This window comes from Cnephaeus nilssonii (assembly GCF_951640355.1).
Source record: "Cnephaeus nilssonii genome assembly, chromosome: 21".
Lineage (NCBI taxonomy): Eukaryota > Metazoa > Chordata > Mammalia > Chiroptera > Vespertilionidae > Cnephaeus > Cnephaeus nilssonii.
The window spans coordinates 26,243,658-26,262,060 of NC_137092.1; the positions used below are offsets into that span (position 1 = coordinate 26,243,658).

The 18,403-nt window shown below is 39.0% G+C and overlaps 1 protein-coding gene across 3 annotated transcripts in view; it reads left to right on the plus strand.

The window, feature by feature from the left end:
• Nucleotides 1-18,403, plus strand: part of RNF2 (ring finger protein 2) — a 63,613-nt gene that overhangs the window by 42,887 nt on the left and 2,323 nt on the right. For all 3 annotated transcript variants that reach the window (XM_079761346.1, XM_079761345.1, XM_079761344.1), the window contains 4 exons: nt 10,451-10,539; nt 14,501-14,661; nt 15,707-15,922; nt 17,928-18,200. In XM_079761346.1, coding sequence (XP_079617472.1) covers nt 10,453-10,539; nt 14,501-14,661; nt 15,707-15,922; nt 17,928-18,200 — 737 coding nt within the window. In that variant the 5' untranslated portion in view covers nt 10,451-10,452. The remainder of the gene's footprint in view (nt 1-10,450; nt 10,540-14,500; nt 14,662-15,706; nt 15,923-17,927; nt 18,201-18,403) is intronic.

The window sequence follows — 18,403 nt, forward strand, 5'->3', positions numbered from 1 at the left end:
CTGCAGTGCCAGCCGTAGGGGCCTGCGGGAGGAACGGGGGGACGGGGACTCACAAGTCCCTGCCCACCGCTCCTCCCGCCAGCCCAATCAGCCACCCCGAGTCCCACCCCCAGCCTCCCACCGGCCCAATCGTGGGCGTAGCGGAGTGATGGTTATTTGCATACTTCCCTTTTATTAGGTAGGATATGCAAACAAGCCAGATGGATCTGGAGATGTATAGTTTCAGCAGTTTTCTTGAAGACAAAGTGCAGAAACCCTTGGCTGTGAACGATAGATGTTTGAACTTTAATACACAATATGCCTCTTATTTTGAAAAGAAAAGATTGGAGGAAATGAATGACTGGTTGTGTTTGATTGAAGTATGCAAGTTAAAAGAAGTTGCTAATGGTAGACTTTCTTAGGTCAAGAGAAAGGATCATCTTTAGGTATTGTAGAGGTAAGGATCTTTTTTATAGCAAGCTTTTGATCCACAAAATATTAGAGCTAAGAAGGGCACTTGATGCTACTTAACGTAAATTTTATTTACAGAGAAGGAAACGGGATCCTCTGATAAAGTGGTTAGCCCTAGTTCACCCAAGAATTTAGAAGCAGAGCTTTTTTACCACGTGCATGTATTTGTAGAAACTTTGTGGCTACTCCTATTTGAGTAACCAATATCCCTTTTATCAAAATTGTCTCCACCTAGTGGCAACAGATATTTTGCAAGGCTGAGTATAAACATGAGAAAAACTGTTAGGGGTAACTTTATTGATCACTCCTTTTGAAGAAGAGTCAGCCTGGTGACAAATTGTGTTGCCTTTGCAAAGGGAAAAGAGGAGACAATGTGCCTAATGCTTATTTTCATGCTTCATAACCTTATTAAGGAATTTGTAAACTCTACAGTTACACGTGAATAAGGCAGTACATTTATTGCAGAGCTTGGTGTGTTAAATTTGTATTTTAGAGTTTTTATATACACACACACAATTATATAAGCATACTAGAAGCCCAGTGCACGAAATTCATGCACGGCGGGGGGTTGTCCCTCAGCCCAGCCTGTACCCTCTTTAATCTGGGACTCCTGGAGGGATGTCTGACTGCCCGTTTAGGCCCACCAGGATCGGGCCTAAACGGGCAGTCAGACATCCCTCTCACAATCCAGGACTGCTGGCTCCCAACTGCTTGCCTGCCTGCCTTCCTGATTGTCCCTAACCGCTTCTGCCTGCCAGCCTGATCACCCCCTAACCACTCCGCTGCCAGCCTGGTTGATGCTTAACTGCTCCCCTGCCAGCCTGTTTGTCCCCAGCTTCTCTCCTCTGCCGGCCTGGTCACCCCTAACTGCCCTCTCCTGCAGGGTTGATCACCTCCAACTGTCCTCCCTTGCAGGCTTGGTCCCTCTCAACTGCCCTCCCTTGCAGGCCAGGTGCCTCCCAACTGCCCTCCCCTGCTGGCCATCTTGTGGTGGCCATCTTGTGTCCACATGGGGGCAGCTATATTGTGTGTTGCAGTGATGATCAATCTGCATGTACTCTTTTATTAGATAGGATAGAGGCCTGGTACAGGGGTGGGGGCCAGCTGGTTTGCCTGAAGGGTGTCCTGGATCAGGGTGGGGTTCCCTTGGGGCGTGGGGCGGCCTGAGCAAGGGGCCTGTGGTGGTTTGCAGGCCGGCCACGCCCCCTGGCAACCCAAGCAGAGGCCCTGGTATCTGGGATTTATTTTCCTTCTACAATTGAAACTTTGTAGCCTGGAGCGGAGCCAAGCCTAGGGCTCCCTCCGAGGCCGCAGCCATTTGTGTTGGGGTTATAATTGAAACTTTGTTGCCTTAAGCGGGTGGGCCTGGCCAGGGTGTGCGGAAAGCTTTGCTTCCCCTGTTGCCGCTGGCAACCCTGGCTGCTCTCTCAAGCTCCATTCTGCCGCCATTTGTTTGAATTTGTTTACCTTCTATAATTGAAACTTTGTAGCTTGAGTGGAGGCTTAGGCCTGCAACGGCTATGGAAAGCTTGGCTTCCTCTGTTACCTGGGAAACCTTGCTCTCTGTGGCTGTAGCCATCTTGGATTGGGGTTAATTTGCATACTCGCCCTGATTGGCTGGTGGGCGTGGCTTGGCTGGTAGACGTGGCTCATGTAGCGGAGTGATGGTTAATTTGCATATTACCATTTTATTAGAGAGGATATATTATATAAGCATATGTATATTCACATGTATAATTTTTTCTCTTTGTTAAGGTAGCATGGTAAATTCATTAGCGGAGAGGAGATGAGCTAAACAATAACTGATAGGATCAAAATCAAGATGTTGGTAGGCCTGTTTTCTTTCTGGAGGCTCTAGGGGAGAATCATATCCTTTCCTAGCTTCTAGAACCTGCCGTCACTTAGCTCATGGGTTCTTTCTCCAGCTTCATGCCAGCAGCATAGCATCTTTCGATTTATCTCTTTGACTACTATCCCTGCCCCTTCATCACACCCCCTTCTTTCTTATCAGGACCCTTGTAATCACATTGGGCCAAACCCAGATAATCAACGATAACCTCCCTATTTCAAGTCTGAATTTAATCACACTGGCAAAGTCCTTTTTGCCATGTAAGGTAGCATATTCAAATTTTGAACATAGGATGTGGACACCTTTGGGGGCCCATTATTCAGCCTACCACTAAGTTGGAGACTTAATTCAGAAAGCCACCAAAAACTTACAGATGGAATATTTTAGTGTGTTTTAAATTGATACATTATAGCCCTAAGTAATTTAGCTTCCATATAGTGAGTTATGATTAATGATTATTCTCCCTCAGGAACAATCTTAAGTTTTCCTTTATTTTTAGATATGAGGTTGAATAGGATATGGCTGATTTGTTTCTTTTATTACAACAATTATATCTATCATGTTCTTCACAGAATCCTATAAAATAGGTAAATTATTTTAAACTTGGAGGAATTTCATACTTTAATTTTTATGGTGTTTCTGAAGAGTAGTTGATATCACAAGGATGAGGTTCACCAGTAGATTTCCTTTTTAAAATTCTTTATTGTTTAAAGTATTTACATATGAATCCTTTTTTCCCCTTTGACCTCTCCCCACTCGTCCCCGCCCTCCCCCCCCCCACATGCCCTCACCACCCTACTGACTGTGTCCATGGGTTATGCTTATATGCATGCATACAAGTCCTTTAGTTGATCTCTCCCCCGCTTGGCCCCCACTCCCTCCATTCCCCACACCCCACAGGTTGGATGGTCTGTTCGATGCTTCTATGTCTCTGGACCTGTTTTATTTCATCAATTTATGTTGTTCATTATATTCCACATTAAAGGCTTGGTGCACAAAATTTGTGCAATGGGGGGTGGGGGTCCCTCAGTCCGGCCTGCACCCTCTTGCAGTCTGGGAGCCCTCGGGGGATGTCTGACTGACGGCTTAGGCCCATGGGGAGCGGGCTTAAGCCATCAGTTGGACATCCTTAGTGTGGCCGCGGAGGCTTCCGCCATCGCCGCTGTATTCGCCAGCTGTGAGCCCGGCTTCTGACTGACCGGTGCGCCCCCTGTGGGAGCACACTGACCACCAGGGGGCAGCTCCTGTGTTGAGCATCTGCCCCCTGGTGGTCAGTGTGCATCATAGTGACCAGTCATTTCGCCGTTTGGTCAATTTGCATATTAGCCTTTAATTATATAGGATATGAGTGAGATCATGTGATATTTATCTTTCTGGCTTATTTCGCTCTCCATTTCCATCCATGTACCAGTAGATTTCTTTCTGTCCAGTAGTATTACAGGTGAGTTGTTTTAGAGCTAAATGCAAATAATCCATAACACTGATATATGGTGGGATAATTTTGAATAGTAGTCTTCCTATAACCTGTGGCTTAGTTAGCAAGCCCAGTTTCCTTTAATTCTTATTCTACATTTTCTTTTCACACTGCATGTTCTTTTCTCTTACAGTTTTGATTACTATAATATTAAATTTCCTATCAGAACCTTTCATGCTTCAGGTGTGTTTATGCTTCTGGATCACCTGCATATACCTCATGTGCAACAAGTCCAAAAAATGAAGTTAGCTTCTCATCCCTTTCTAGAACATGCATACCATTTCCTGTTTTAAAAATATATTTTGCTATCTCACTTTAGGTTTTTTTTTTTTTTGTTGTTTTTTTTTTAGTACTGACTACTAGACAGCAACAAGCTTGGCAGCTTGTGGCTTTACTCTCCTTTTTTTCTCATTTATTGTATCCCATGTATTTTACCTCAGTGTTTTTCAGCTTTGCCTCTTCTAATTCATGCTTATTATAAAAATGTAGGCATTTTTCATTTGGATTATTGCACAGTTCTTCAACTAAATTTTGCTTCCACAGGTCCATCCTCCACTGCTGCTGGAATTGATTTGTGTGTTTCAAATGTAAATCTGATTTTTATCATTCCACTGTGGATTTCCCCCAACACCTTTGCATGTGGCATAGTAGGCCTCCCTAATCTGGTCCACAGTTTAATTCTTCAGCCTCTGTTCTACTTCCAACCTCCCTCTTTTCTGTTAAGCTAAAAATAAAAAACCAAAAATGAGAGGCAACAAGTGTTTATTTGGGATCAAAAGAATTGCAATTCTGGAAACACTGATTCAGGCAGAGACCTAAATGTCCTAATTACAGGGTGAGCACAAGGGGTTTTTATTAGAAAAGGAAGGGAATAATTACATGAATAGACGAAAGAAATTTCTATTGGTGCCAACAAACTGAGTTAACATTTTAGCTATACGTGGCTGGTAACTGATTCTGTCTTCAAAAAGAGAATCCATAATCATCAGTTTGTGTGTTCAGAATGTCTGCTTTTCTGTTGGCTTTGCAAGTGGTTGTTTGTAATACATTGTTGGTTTTGCCCAGTCCAAAGCTTATTTTCCCTAGTTCAAATATTCCAAAGGTTCAAGGCTCAAGGCTTACAAAGCACTTCCTCTGGAATGGCTGCTCTAGCTCCATTTTTTTTTTTCATTTCATTCTTTTTTTAATATTTTATTGAAATTTTACAGAGAGGAAAGGAGAGGGATAGAGAGTTAGAAATATCAATGAGAGAGAAACATTGGTCAGCTGCCTCCTGCACAACCCCTATTGGGGATGTGCCCGCAACCAAGGTACATGCCCTTGATCAGAATCAAACCTGGGACCCTTCAGTCCTCAGGCCGGTACTCTATCCACTGAGCCAAACCATTCAGGGCTCATTTCATTCTTTTTTTTTTGTTAAATAAATCTTTATTGTTCAGATTATCACAGGTGTTCCTCCCCCCCCCCCCCCCCCCTCCAATTCTGGCTCCATTTTTAAATGGCTTCACTTATGTCAGCTTCTCACATTTCACTCATTTAGTAGTGAACTACTTCCAGTTTCACAAACACCCCATGCTGAGTTGTGCCTTTGCTTACTATGTTGGTCCTTCTGGACTGCTTTCCTTTCCTTAGTTGGTTAACTTACACTTAACCTTAAATTCTCCTCTTCCAAGGGAGGAGTCTCTCTAGGAAACCCTTTTCTGATTTCTGCTCCTCCATGTGACTACTTTTTTGTTCTTTTGTAGCATTTACCAAATTGTGTGGAAAACATGGTTCAGGCCCACTAGCCAATAAACTCTTGGAGGGTCTCATTTCCTATCACATAGTAGCTCTCAATAAATGTTTCCTACTCAACTGGTTTTCATTGTGGGTCTGTTAGCTTCTAATGTGGGTAGACAGGGACAGAAGGAAAACAAGGCTGCTGCTAATATGACTGATGTTGCCTAATATTAGACCTTGATAGGTATATCTGAAGCTTTGGGGAAAGACTGTATTGGGCCATTAAGAAAGTATCTGTGTGTTGTGCAACAGGGGTTGAAGGAGTAGTGTTAGAATGAAATAGTGATGAGTGATGACAAATATTATAAGAGGGCACAGATGATCTAGATTATCTAGGTCTGCATTTTAAGTGGTACTTTAAAAAATCTTAGAACATTTATTTTTCCTGTAACAATAACTTAATTATATAGAGGTTAGAAAACCTTAAGTCTGTTATCAGTACTCAAAAACTTAATTAAGACTGGATAATGAAGCTCTGTAATTCACCTTTGAAAGGTTTCTGCTCTGTGTTCCATGATGTGGAAAAAATACAATCCAATTAGGAGTTGATTATATTATCTTTAAATAAAGAAGCTATTAGGTTAGCAGAAATAATTTAGATGTATATTACAGTTGTTTAGTACAATGACAACTTTTTCAATAAAGAACACTGTCTTTAGATGTTTACAGAAATTAGTGTCTGTCTTACAGCTGTCCACTTCAGATTAAAAACTGCTGCAAGTGGTTTTCATGGGGTGATACTGCAGGCAATGCTATGATGACGGTTGAATTGCTTACTCAGAATTTATCATTGCTCCCTAGTTTGCCTAGTCTTGAATAAATTTCTAAAAGCTAACACCTGTATCCTGTAAGCAAGGAGTGTTTAATTAAGGAACAAATCATTTGATCATTCACATATTGTATAATATAATGAAAGAAGAAAACAATGCTAAAGTTTGGAAGAGTTAATTTTAAAAAGTGTATTTCTGATATATATTTCAAAGTCTAAAAAACAAATTAAGGGAACAAATTATATACAGGATTAAGACATAAAGTGTTGGCTGTGAGGAGTTGGTTATAAGTTACTCTTACTTTTTTTTGGCAAGTGTGGTAGGCTGAAAAATAGGCCCTCAAACAATATCTGTATTCTAATCCCTGGCATCTGTAATGATACTTTATTGGGGGGGAGGAGGGAGGTCTTTGCAGATGTCACTAAATTAAAAATCTTGATATAAGGAGATTGTACTGGATTATTTGGGTGGGCTCTAAATGTTATCATGTGCCCTTTAAAGAGATAGGCAGCCCTAGCCAGTTTGACTCAGTGGATAGAGCATGGGTCTGCAGACTGAAGGGTCTTGGGTTTGATTCTGGTCAAAGGCACATGCCCAGGTTTCGGGCTTGATACCCAGTAGGGGGCGTGCAGGAGGCAGCCGATCAATGATTCTCATCATTGATGTTTCTATCTCTCCCTCTCCTTTCCTCTCTGAAATCAATAAAAACATATTTTAAAAAAACAAACAGAAAAAAGGGATAGGCAGAGGGAGATTCTTCCCACAGAAAAGGAGGAGGCTATGTGACCACACACCAGGAATGCCAGCAGTTATTCCAAGATGGAAAAGGCAAGGAACAGTTTCCCTTAAAATCTCTTGAGGAAGTGCAGCCCTGCCAGCACCTTGATTTTGGCCTAGAGATACTGATTTAGAATTTCTGGCCTTTAGAACTGAGAGATAAATTTCTCCTTTAAATCCTCATACGTGTGGTGGTTTGGTACAGCAGTCTTCAGAAAGTAATACAGCAATCATTTTTCAAACTGTGAATTGACATTGCTAAATAACCCCATTTCCCTAACTCTCTTTTGAGGGGTATAATTTATAATTTACTCATATCAGACTGTAGTTGTATTTCAAATAGTCTGAACAGGCCAGGTAATTTTTATGATTAAAGCAACTGGTAAATATTTACAGGCATAGAACTCTGAGGTGTTAGCTCAAAATAAGTTATATTTAAAGCTTCTTTTTGGGGGGAAGTTTTATCCAGTATGGAATCTCCCTCATGGCTGCTTTCTTATAGCTGCACTCTGGTAAGAGCATAATTTAGACTTCTAAAATTTTATAACACAGTGCCTGCCCATTTGTTTGTATGTGTGGTATTTAATATCAATTCTTCTTTCACCCATACTATAGAAAATGTACACTTGAAGTTCTTATTGAGAATTTAGTTATGAGTTCACTATGTCCCAGCACGTGTCAGGGTCTTACTTGAAACTTTGGTCTATTGCAAGTCTGACCAAAGGATAAAGGCCATATACCGTAGGTTCTCTACACTTTAATATTCTTGATGATCAGAGAACAATGTACCTGGCCTATATTATCTTAATCCCTTCAAAGATGGTATGTGGGAACTTAATGTACTTTTGTCCTGAATATAATTTCTATACAGTATTCATTTTCAAAAAAAGTTGTTAGTCTTCTTAAAGCCTAAATTATAGGGTAATTTTAGGAACCAAATTCTGTATGGTAGAATGATAAATATTTAAAAGCTATATTTATTCATATTATCCTGGAAGTAGACACAAAATTTCAGGGACAAGGATGGATAGATTATTATTACAGCAATAACTGCATCAGTTCCCCTTTGCCTGAGTTCTTCTCACCCCCTCCCCTCATCCACCCCCGAAGCAATGCAGTGAGAGCTAGATGTTCATTTGGTAGGCAAAGAATCTAAAAATATGAATCTGGGAGCTTATGTAGTTGTTACCTCACCTCCTGAGAAAGGCAGAGAAATCATTGCTCCCTAATGTAAACAAATTTTCCTTAGTTGAGAAAGAGGATACAATCTTTAGAATGTAAATGAATTTTTCTGGGCAGGGGCGGGTATCAGAGAGGTCTTAAACTTTAAGGCCCCTGGAATGTCTCCGTAGTCTCAGCCTCCTGAAATATAAACGCATACGTCTAGGAAGATAAATCTCTTATCTATTCAGTTATCTTTGTGTTTTAAGACTTGTCTGAGGGACAAATGTTTTTCTGTGTTTTTTAGGGTTTTTTTTTCTGGTTGTTTTTTTTTTTGCTTCGGGCCCTAACCATGCAGAAACACAAAAATATTTTCTCTATGCATAGAAACTGATAAATCCTCCTTTTGTCTTCCCTTCCCCATGATAATTTGAAGTGACACTTTTTTAGTCATGAACAGGTGAAACACTGTTAAGATTGTCTAACTTGAGCTCCTTTCTTTTAATCATAACCATTGTTGAGTTCTTCAGCAATGCCCTGGCAGGTTAGGTTATGGTTAACCAGTTTTTCCTGAGGGCAGAGCTTAAGAAGATCTTTTGACAAAAGTTGGACTAGAGGCCATGCTGTAGAGCAGGCGTCCTCAAACTACGGCCCACTGGCCACATGCGGGTGTTTTTGCTGTTTTGTTTTTTTACTTCAAAATAAGATATGTGCAGTGTGCATAGGAATTTGTTCATAGTTTTTTTTTAAACTATAGTCCGGCCCTTCACTGAGGGACAGTGAACTGGCCCCCTGTTTAAAAAGTTTGAGGACCCCTGCTGTAGAGTCTGAAATTTTCCTGATTTAGTTCTAAGTTCCATGACCATGACTTTTTAAAAAAGTATCGTTTTAAGTAGTTGCTATGTGCCAGGCCCAATGCAAGGTAGTGGGGATATTGTGGAGAATAAGATAGATAAAAGTGCCACGGTGGGAGGGTGGTGGGGGAAGGAAGACATGAAAGAATGTCAAAGTAAGAATTTTGTTAAACTTCATGAAGGAGCTAGCTATGGGAAAATCTTTGGGAAAGAGAGCCTTTTGTTACATATAGAAGGATGAGCTAGTGAAGGTTGTAAAATGAAAATGAGCAAGATTGATAAAGAGAAGAATGACAGATGTGGCTGACAGATGGTGAACAGAACTCAGAATCACAAGCATCTTTAGGTGTTTGGATTTCTGTTTTAATTTCTAAAACAGGCATGATAAACATTTTGCTCTACAACTAGCTTTTTAAAAAACTTAATGTTTGTTGTGTCCATCTGTTGAACTCCATGTCAGATATACAGCTTACATAGTATTCTGTACTATATATCTTAGTACAGAATACTATGTAAGAATACTATATCTATATCTTAGTACAGAATACTTAGTACAGAATACTATATCTATACTGTGTAAGAATACTATATCTATATCTATATCTTAGTACAGAATACTATATCTATATCTATATCTATATCTATATCTATTTATCTATATATATGCATGCCTGTCAAAAGAATAGGCATGCATAGATTTTTGACAGGCATGCATAGACTTTTATGATTTTTTGATATTACAAATAATGCTGTCAATTTTTGGTTCTTAGTTTTTCCCCTCCCCGTTTCCCCAGTAGGTGGGGATAGATGGCTAGAATGCGCAAGAGTTGGTTATTTTCTTTCTCCAGGTCAGTGAGGTTCTGGTTAATACTCTGGCAGGTTAGGTTCTGGTTAACCAGTTTTTCCTTAAGAAGAACAGAGTGACCAGTAGCTTAAAGTGCTAGAAAGCAGCTTTTGTACCTTTGACAAAAGTTGGACTAGAGGCCATGCTGTAGAATCTGAAATTTTCCTGATTTAGTTCTAAGTTCCATGACAATGCCTCTTTAAGAAAGTACTGTTTTGGTTAAGACAGTTTTCTATACCTTCAGTAATGATCAAGTACTTTCTGTGTGTTTAATTATTTTGGGCATTCAGAGATCAGTTAATCTCTCTTGCTTTTTAGTAGTTTGTATTTTAAATGGAGAGATTCTTGAGCTTTTTTAAAAAAAATTTTGAGGAGCCAGTGTATAATTTTTATTTTTATTACCGTCAGGATTTACAATTCCTAAAAATCACTTTTGAGATTTATTTCCCTTTCAGATACTAAAATTGTTTTTTCTTTCCTTTTTATCCCTAGCAATGTCTCAGGCTGTGCAAACGAATGGAACTCAACCATTAAGCAAAACATGGGAACTCAGTTTATATGAATTACAACGAACACCTCAGGTAATGTAGACTAAGATAACAGGGGAAATATGATACATATGTAAATTGGGATGCATTTTTAGAAAATGAAAACTTGGACGAACTTAACAGTAATAATAATAATAATAATAAATCCTACCTAATAAAATAGTAATATGCAAATTGACCGCACATTTGCTACACCTAAGCCACGCCCACCATCAAAAGCCACGCCCACCAGCCAATCAGGGCGAGTATGCAAATTACCCAACAAAGATGGCGGTTAATTTGCATACGCTGCGGGAGGGAGGAGTGAAGACTGAAGACAACTTAGAAGGAAGAGGGAGGAAAAGCGGAAAGCAAGATGGCTGCCAGAGGGAAAGCCTGGGCAGGGCGGGGCGGGGCAGGGCGGAGTGGAGCGGGGTGGAGCGGAGCGGGTGGCAGTGGCGCGCGGGTGCAGGCGCGGCGGCCGCAACGGCGGCGGCGGCAGCGCATGTGGCCGCAGCGGCCGCTTGCAGGATTTTTCCTGCAAATGGGCTACTAGTTGCCATATAAGTAGTACTGACTTTTGTATGTTTGATTGACACTTCATTCATTCATTCAACAAATAATTTGAGTCCATATTCTACAGGTCCTCAGCTAGGCACTAGGTGAAATGGTGAATAAAACATGTAACATCAGCTCTTAGAATTTATAGACATTAAACAGATAAACATCCATAGAATTATACCTTGAGAGATAAGTAGGGAAGACTATTTTGAGAAGTTAAAGATGGGGAAGACTGGGGATGGAAGCAGGGTTGAAGGAGATAAGCATACTTAAAACTGAACTCATTTTAAGTTTGTGATGCCTATAAGACAGGCAGTGATGCTAACTAGAGATCTGGACTAAATACTAAGTTTTAGAGATTGTCAGCCCATTTACAGCATGGTGAATAGATAAGATCGCCTAGAAAGAGAGGAGCAGAGGGCCCGGATCTTCATCCAGAGGAGCTTCAACATTTAGAAATTAAGTAATGGACAAGGAGCCAGCTAAGGAGACAGGGAAAAGTAAGGAAAATGAGAGAGAGGGGACAAAATCTATGAGGAAGTGTTTCAAGGAGGAGGATTCAGTTATTGTTTTCAACAGTATTCAGAAGATGAATAAGATGAGTATTACAAAAGTGTACATTAGATTTGTCAATATGTACTTGGTGAATTTTTTAAGAGATTCACTTGATTGTGTTGCTATGTTGAAGGGGGAAAAAGTGAAAACATAGGCAATTCTTCAGAAAAGTTTGGCTCTGCAGTAGAGCAGAGAAATGGAGCAAACACTGGAGGGGAACATAGAATTGGGAAGTTTTAAATTTCGTTTTGTTTGTAAGGAGATAGAGCTGTGTAGACTCCTTCCACTTCCCTTGTCCAACACTCCCCTCTCCTCCCTCCACTCCGCCCTTGACAGCTCTAAGGCGCATCATTCACATTTCTCTGTGTAGCAACTCTATGGAGATACTACTACAGGCTGATTTAGTGGAGGAAAGTTGGCTAAAATCTGAGAGCAGATAGAGTAGTCAAGAATGATACACTTGATAACATAGGAAGGAATGTATTTTCAATAGGAAGAGGTATACTTTCTCCTTATAGCAAGAAAGAAGATGATTATGAAATTTGAGGTAAGGTAATGTATTGAATGTTCAGGTGGAGAAGGTCTGCAGATAGAAGGAAAGGTGTACAATAGTGTAGTGAAAGGAAAAAGGAGTTTGTTGGAGAAACCAATTACAGAGCCGTGTTGAACACCCATTTGAGTCTGGTGAAAGTTTCAGTGATCCCAGTCTGGTTGTGAGATTCCCCCCATTTTACCTCCACAGTGCTGCTCTACCTGCACAGGCACAGGCCTGGAGAACATGGATGGTTGGGTATATCCAGGGTTGGGATTTTGCTAGGCAAGTTCTTTCTAATCAGGACAGACTTACTAGCTGAGTCATCATCATTCTCTTTGATTATTTCCTTATCAGAGGTTATAATTCCTAAATCAGAAGTTTGTGTATGTATTAAAACTAAGTAAAATAGCCCTAACCAGTTTGGCTTAGTGGATAGAGCATCGGCCTGCAGACTGAAGGGTCCCAGGTTCGATTTCTGTCAAGGGCATGTACCTTGGTTGCAGGCACATCCCCAGTAGGGGGTGTGCAGGAGGCATCCAATCAATGATTCTTTCTCATTGATGTTTCTAACTCTTTATCCCTCTCCCTTCCTCTCTGTAAAAATCAATAAAATATATTAAAAAAAAAACACTAAGTAAAATAAAATACAGAAAATGCTTTATATAGTGAGGCTGAAACATGATAGACACTTGATAATAGTGATAGTTATTATAAATATAAATATATTTTACTTGCATTCTTTATGGACAGTACCTGTTATTTCTGTCTTTCCTTGTGGGGTCACCAGTCTTTGACCCTTTAGAGAAAGCAAGTACTATGGGGAGGCAGTGGAAACAAGAAAGTGGCACTAACATGGGAAGCTCCTTATTTTTACTTGCATCTTCCTTTCAGTATTACTGAATCTCTTTTCTTATTCCATAGGAGCCAGTACTGGTGGCCTTTGAGCTAGGTAATTTGTTCTCAGTGCCACCTTGTAGGAAGAGTGGATAGTGTTGGTGGAGAAGAAGTAGGAGTCACTAGTCTCTCTATAGCTGGGAGATGTGTACATTGGAACTCCAAATGCATTTTCTCACTAACATTTTTTAGTCATGACAAATAAAAATACTTCAGATGTACTGTGGTTTAAATCAGTTAGCCCGAGAACCTGACCACTTTGTGTAAAATTGCTTTTGTGGATCAAGACTTTTTAAGTTTAAAAAAAATGATTTTAAAATGAAATAGTTAAACTGCATATCAATTAGGAAATATTTGTATTGGAATCTTAAAATCTTTTTAATAGATGGCATGAAATGTATAACTTACAGTAGTCCTCTCTTATCCACAAGATTACATTCTCAGACACCTAGTGCATGCCTGAAACCACAGGTGGTACTAAACACTATAAATACCTTGTTTTTTTTTCCTATACAAACATACCTAGGATAAAGTTTAGTTTATACCTTAGCCAATTTCATGGCTAGAAGATTTCTTCTTACTATAGATCTTAGTAACCTCAGCATACGATATTTTCTATTATTGAGAACTTTCACCTTTTTATTTAAAGAAAGCACTTTATAGCTTCTCTCTGTCATATCTAAATTGCCAGCATCACTACTGTTGTGCTTTGGGGCCATTAGGAAGTAAAATAAAGGTTACTTGAACACAGCTCAAGATACTGAGACAGTTGATCTGATAACTGAGAAGGCTTCTGTCGCCAAAGTAAGGGTAGCTTGTGTATACAGTGGGGATATGCTGGACAAAGGGCTGATTCACCTCCCAAGTGGGATGAAACAGGACGCCATAAGGTTTCATCACATTACTCAGAACAGTGCACAATTTAAAACTTCTGAGTTGTTTATTTTTGGAATATTCCATTTAATATTTTCGGACTGTGGTTGACCGTAGGTAACTGAAACCTCAGAAAGTGAAGCCACTGATAAAAAAGGGGGGACTAGATTATCAAAATGGTGTAATTTCTGAAGACGGAAGAAACTTCCTCATTTTGCAGAGTAACGAACAATGTTAAATAGTTATTTAGAACCACATAACTAGTTAATATGACTAGAACTAAAACCTAAGGCATTTGATTCCTAATTCAATGCTTTTTCTTATTATACTAGGCTAATTTACTCCTAGTTGTCTTTTAGATACATTAATATATTACCTTTAGCATTAAAATGAGAGCATTTGTATATAATGCATTGGTGGCAGCAATGAGGGGAATTGGGGGACATTATAGCCGAAACAAGATTGGCTGTGAGCTGACAGTGATAGTGGCTGGGTGATAGGTATGTAGATGTTCATTTTTGTCATTCTCAATACTTTTGTGTATTTGAACTTATCCACATTTGAATTTAAAAAGCATTTAAATTACCTCTTTTACAGGAGGCAATAACAGATGGCTTGGAAATTGTGGTTTCACCTCGAAGTCTACACAGTGAATTAATGTGCCCAATTTGTTTGGATATGTTGAAGAACACCATGACTACAAAGGAGTGTTTACACCGTTTTTGTGCAGATTGCATTATCACAGCCCTCAGAAGTGGGTATGTTGAAATGAGTTATACTAGGCACTTCAGTTGTACCAAGACAGTGCTCTATGGGTTTTGAGAAGTACATACTCTAGAGCAGTGGTTCTCAAACTTTCTAATGCCACGACCCTTTAATACAGTTCCTCATGTTGTGGTGACCCCCAACCATAAAATTATTTTCGTTGCTACTTCATAACTGTAATTTTGCTACTGTTATGAATCGTAATGTAAATATCTGTGTTTTCCGATGGTCTTAGGCTCTACAGCAGGCGATCCTGCTAGTGATTCTCAACCTGTGGGTCGCGCCCCACAGGTTGAGAACTGCTGCTGTAGAGCCTAAGACCATCGGAAAACACAGATATTTACATTACGATTCATAACAGTAGCAAAATTACAGTTATGAAGTAGCAACGAAAATAATTTTATGGTTGGGGGTCACCACAACATGAGGAACTGTATTAAAGGGTTGCGGCATTAGAAAGGTTGAGAATCACTGCTCTAGAAGTATTCATTTGAGAATTGGAAATTTTCCTAAAGTCTAGGTTTGAATTATTGGAGTATCATTGTTTTGAAACAATTCATTTTATACATTTTTCAGAAGCTTTATAGGGTGCATATTTGTTTTGAGGAAATTATTAAACCATGGTTTTTCTATTTAAGTATACAAAATGATATCCTTATGAATTGTTATAAAAACATTGATAACAAATTAATATAGGTGATGATTTTTTGCTTGTATATCATGGGAATGAGAAAGGGGAAATTAATATTAGGAAAAGAATGGATTTCTATTTCTAAAATGGTTATATATAAATTATCATTAGGGATATTCAAATTTTTCCCTTGACAAGTAGTATAGAGTATCTGAGATTTCCAAAAATCTTGCTTACCCAAGATTAGTCAGATTTTTAATAAAGTTTAGGTTAATCAGTTTAAATTTCTGTGACTTCTTAAAGATATTAGAATAAAGATAATGTAACTATTCGGAAGCTACATATTTTTGTCTTTAGCCTAAAGGTACTGGCATCATTTACATTGTTTTTCCTCTCTTTTTATTTAGCAATAAAGAATGTCCTACATGTCGGAAAAAGCTAGTTTCCAAAAGATCACTAAGGCCAGACCCGAACTTTGATGCACTCATCAGCAAAATTTATCCAAGTCGTGATGAGTATGAAGCTCATCAAGAGAGAGTATTAGCCAGGATCAATAAGCACAATAATCAGCAAGCACTCAGTCACAGCATTGAGGAAGGACTGAAGATACAGGCCATGAACAGGTATATGGGGAAGAAGGTGGCCATTTTCCTGAATACTTTATTAAATATTGAATTTACTTAGCCTTCATTTTGAAAAAGACAAAATACAAAAAGTAATAAATAGTAGTTCTGCATGATTACATTTTCATGCAAGTGTGGTATATGCCTCCAGGTATCATATATGCCTGGGTTTCCATTTAAAACACTAAAACTTTTGAATACCCTTTTATACTCACTTCTCCCTCCACTTACCTACTATTTTATTTCTCCTCTTCTTTTTATAGCAAAACTTCTTAAAAGAGTTGTCTGTGCTCACTGTCTCTACTTTTTTCATTTCATTTTGAACCCTCTAGTCAGACTTTAATCCCTTGTATCGCTCTTATCAAAAGTTACCAGTGGTGTCCACATTGTGAAATCTAATTGCTGATTCTCAGACCCCATCTTACTTAGTAGTATTTTACAAATTAATTTTTCTGAATGATTTTCTTCTCCTAGCTTTCAGGAGACCATATTTTCCTGGTTCCCTTTGTATGTTATTAGCTATTTCTTACCTGAAACTTACCATGTATAGACATGTACTGAACTTTTTGTTCTTACCCCCTATTTTTCTTAATTCTTGCTCATTTCAGTTGATGGCAGCTCTGTCATTCCACTTGCTTATATATATATAAAACTCCAGATGTGTGTGTGTGTGTGTGTATGTGTGTGTGTGTGTGTGTGTGTGTGTGTGTGTATATATATATATATATATATATATATATATATACACACACACACACATACACATATCTATATCTATCTATCTATCATCTATCTAGATTGGTCTAGGTCACCATTATCTTTCATTTGGTACTGAAAAATCCTCATGAGTGGTCTTTATACTTTCCAAGCTTCCCCCACATAGTCTATCCTCAGCCCAGCAGCCAGAGTGATTCTGTGAAATTGAAAGTCAAATCATGATTCTCCTTTGCTTCCAAGTCTCTAATAACTTCTATTAACATTCAGGTTAAAAGACCTTGGCTTTTAAAACCCTACATAATTTGGGCACCTTCTCACTCCCATTCTCTTTTTCTCTCTGACATCTCCTAATATATTTAGGCCTCATCATTTTCCAAAGTAGGAGATGCCAATAGAGTCCCATCCATATCTAGTTCTCACCTTGGCTGAACTTCAGAGTCACTTGGAAAGTTTTTAAATCCTAGGGCTCAGGTAACACCTCAGACCAACTGAATCAGAATCTTTGATTGGCTTCAGGCATCAGTATTTAAGGTTTCAGGAGTGGTTTGGCCAGTATTGCTCAGTGGTTGAGCCTTGACCCAGGAACCAGGAGGTAACAATTGGATTCCCAGTCAGGGCACATGCCTTGGTTGCTGGCTTGATCCCCTCTAGGGGACATGTAGGAGGCAGCTAATGGATGATTCTCGCTCATCATTTATGTTTCTATCTCTTCCTCTCTTCCTCTGAAATCAATAATACATGTTTTTATTTAAAAAAAAAAAAGTGCAACCTTTAACCACTGGCTTAGAGGTTAAACTCCATTAAACTCACCTGAAATTGTATTTAGTAAAGTGATATAAAGTATTAAAATTAAAAAAAAATTTTTAATCACTTTTTATATTCAATATTATTTCATTATTAGTTTCAGGTATACAGAATAGTGATTAGACAATAATATACTTCACCAAGTCCCTCCCCTAATATTTCTAGTACCCGCCCCCTTTCATCATATATAGTTAAAAGTACTAAATTTTGAATGTATTTATTTTAAAAGAGTTACACAATCCTTTTTTTAAATTGATTTCTTTTTCTTTTTTTGAGAGAGAGGAATGGGAGAGGGAGTAGGGAGAGATAGAAACAATGATAAAAGAGAAACATCTGTTGGCTGCCTCCTGCATGCCCCCTACTGGGCTTTTCTAGAATCTTCTTGACTTTTCTAGAATTCTAAAGTTCTGTAAACATGCTTCAAAGGGGTTCATTAAAAATGCCTAAGTACATTTTCTGCAATGCCTTTTGTTTCCTTAACTAGACTACAGCGAGGCAAGAAACAACAGATTGAAAATGGCAGTGGAGCAGAAGACAATGGTGACAGTTCTCACTGTAGTAATGCATCCACACACAGCAATCAGGAAGCAGGGCCTAGTAACAAACGGACCAAAACATCAGATGATTCTGGGCTTGAGCTTGATAACAATAATGCAACAGTGGCAATTGATCCAGTAATGGATGGTGCTAGTGAAATTGAGTTAGTGTTCAGGCCTCATCCCACACTGATGGAAAAAGATGACAGTGCACAGACAAGGTAAGTGTGTGGATTAGTTTTAGATTATCTGAATTCAGAAAATTTAATTGGGAGTTAAAAGGCAATTTTGCATAAGAAAGAAGGGCAATATTTGCCATCCAGTTGACTGCCAGGGTTCATTGGATATTCTTGATGCCTAGGTTGTTGTTTTCTTCCTCCATGCTTCCCATCCACACTTGGATATCTGAAAGGAATGACCTGAA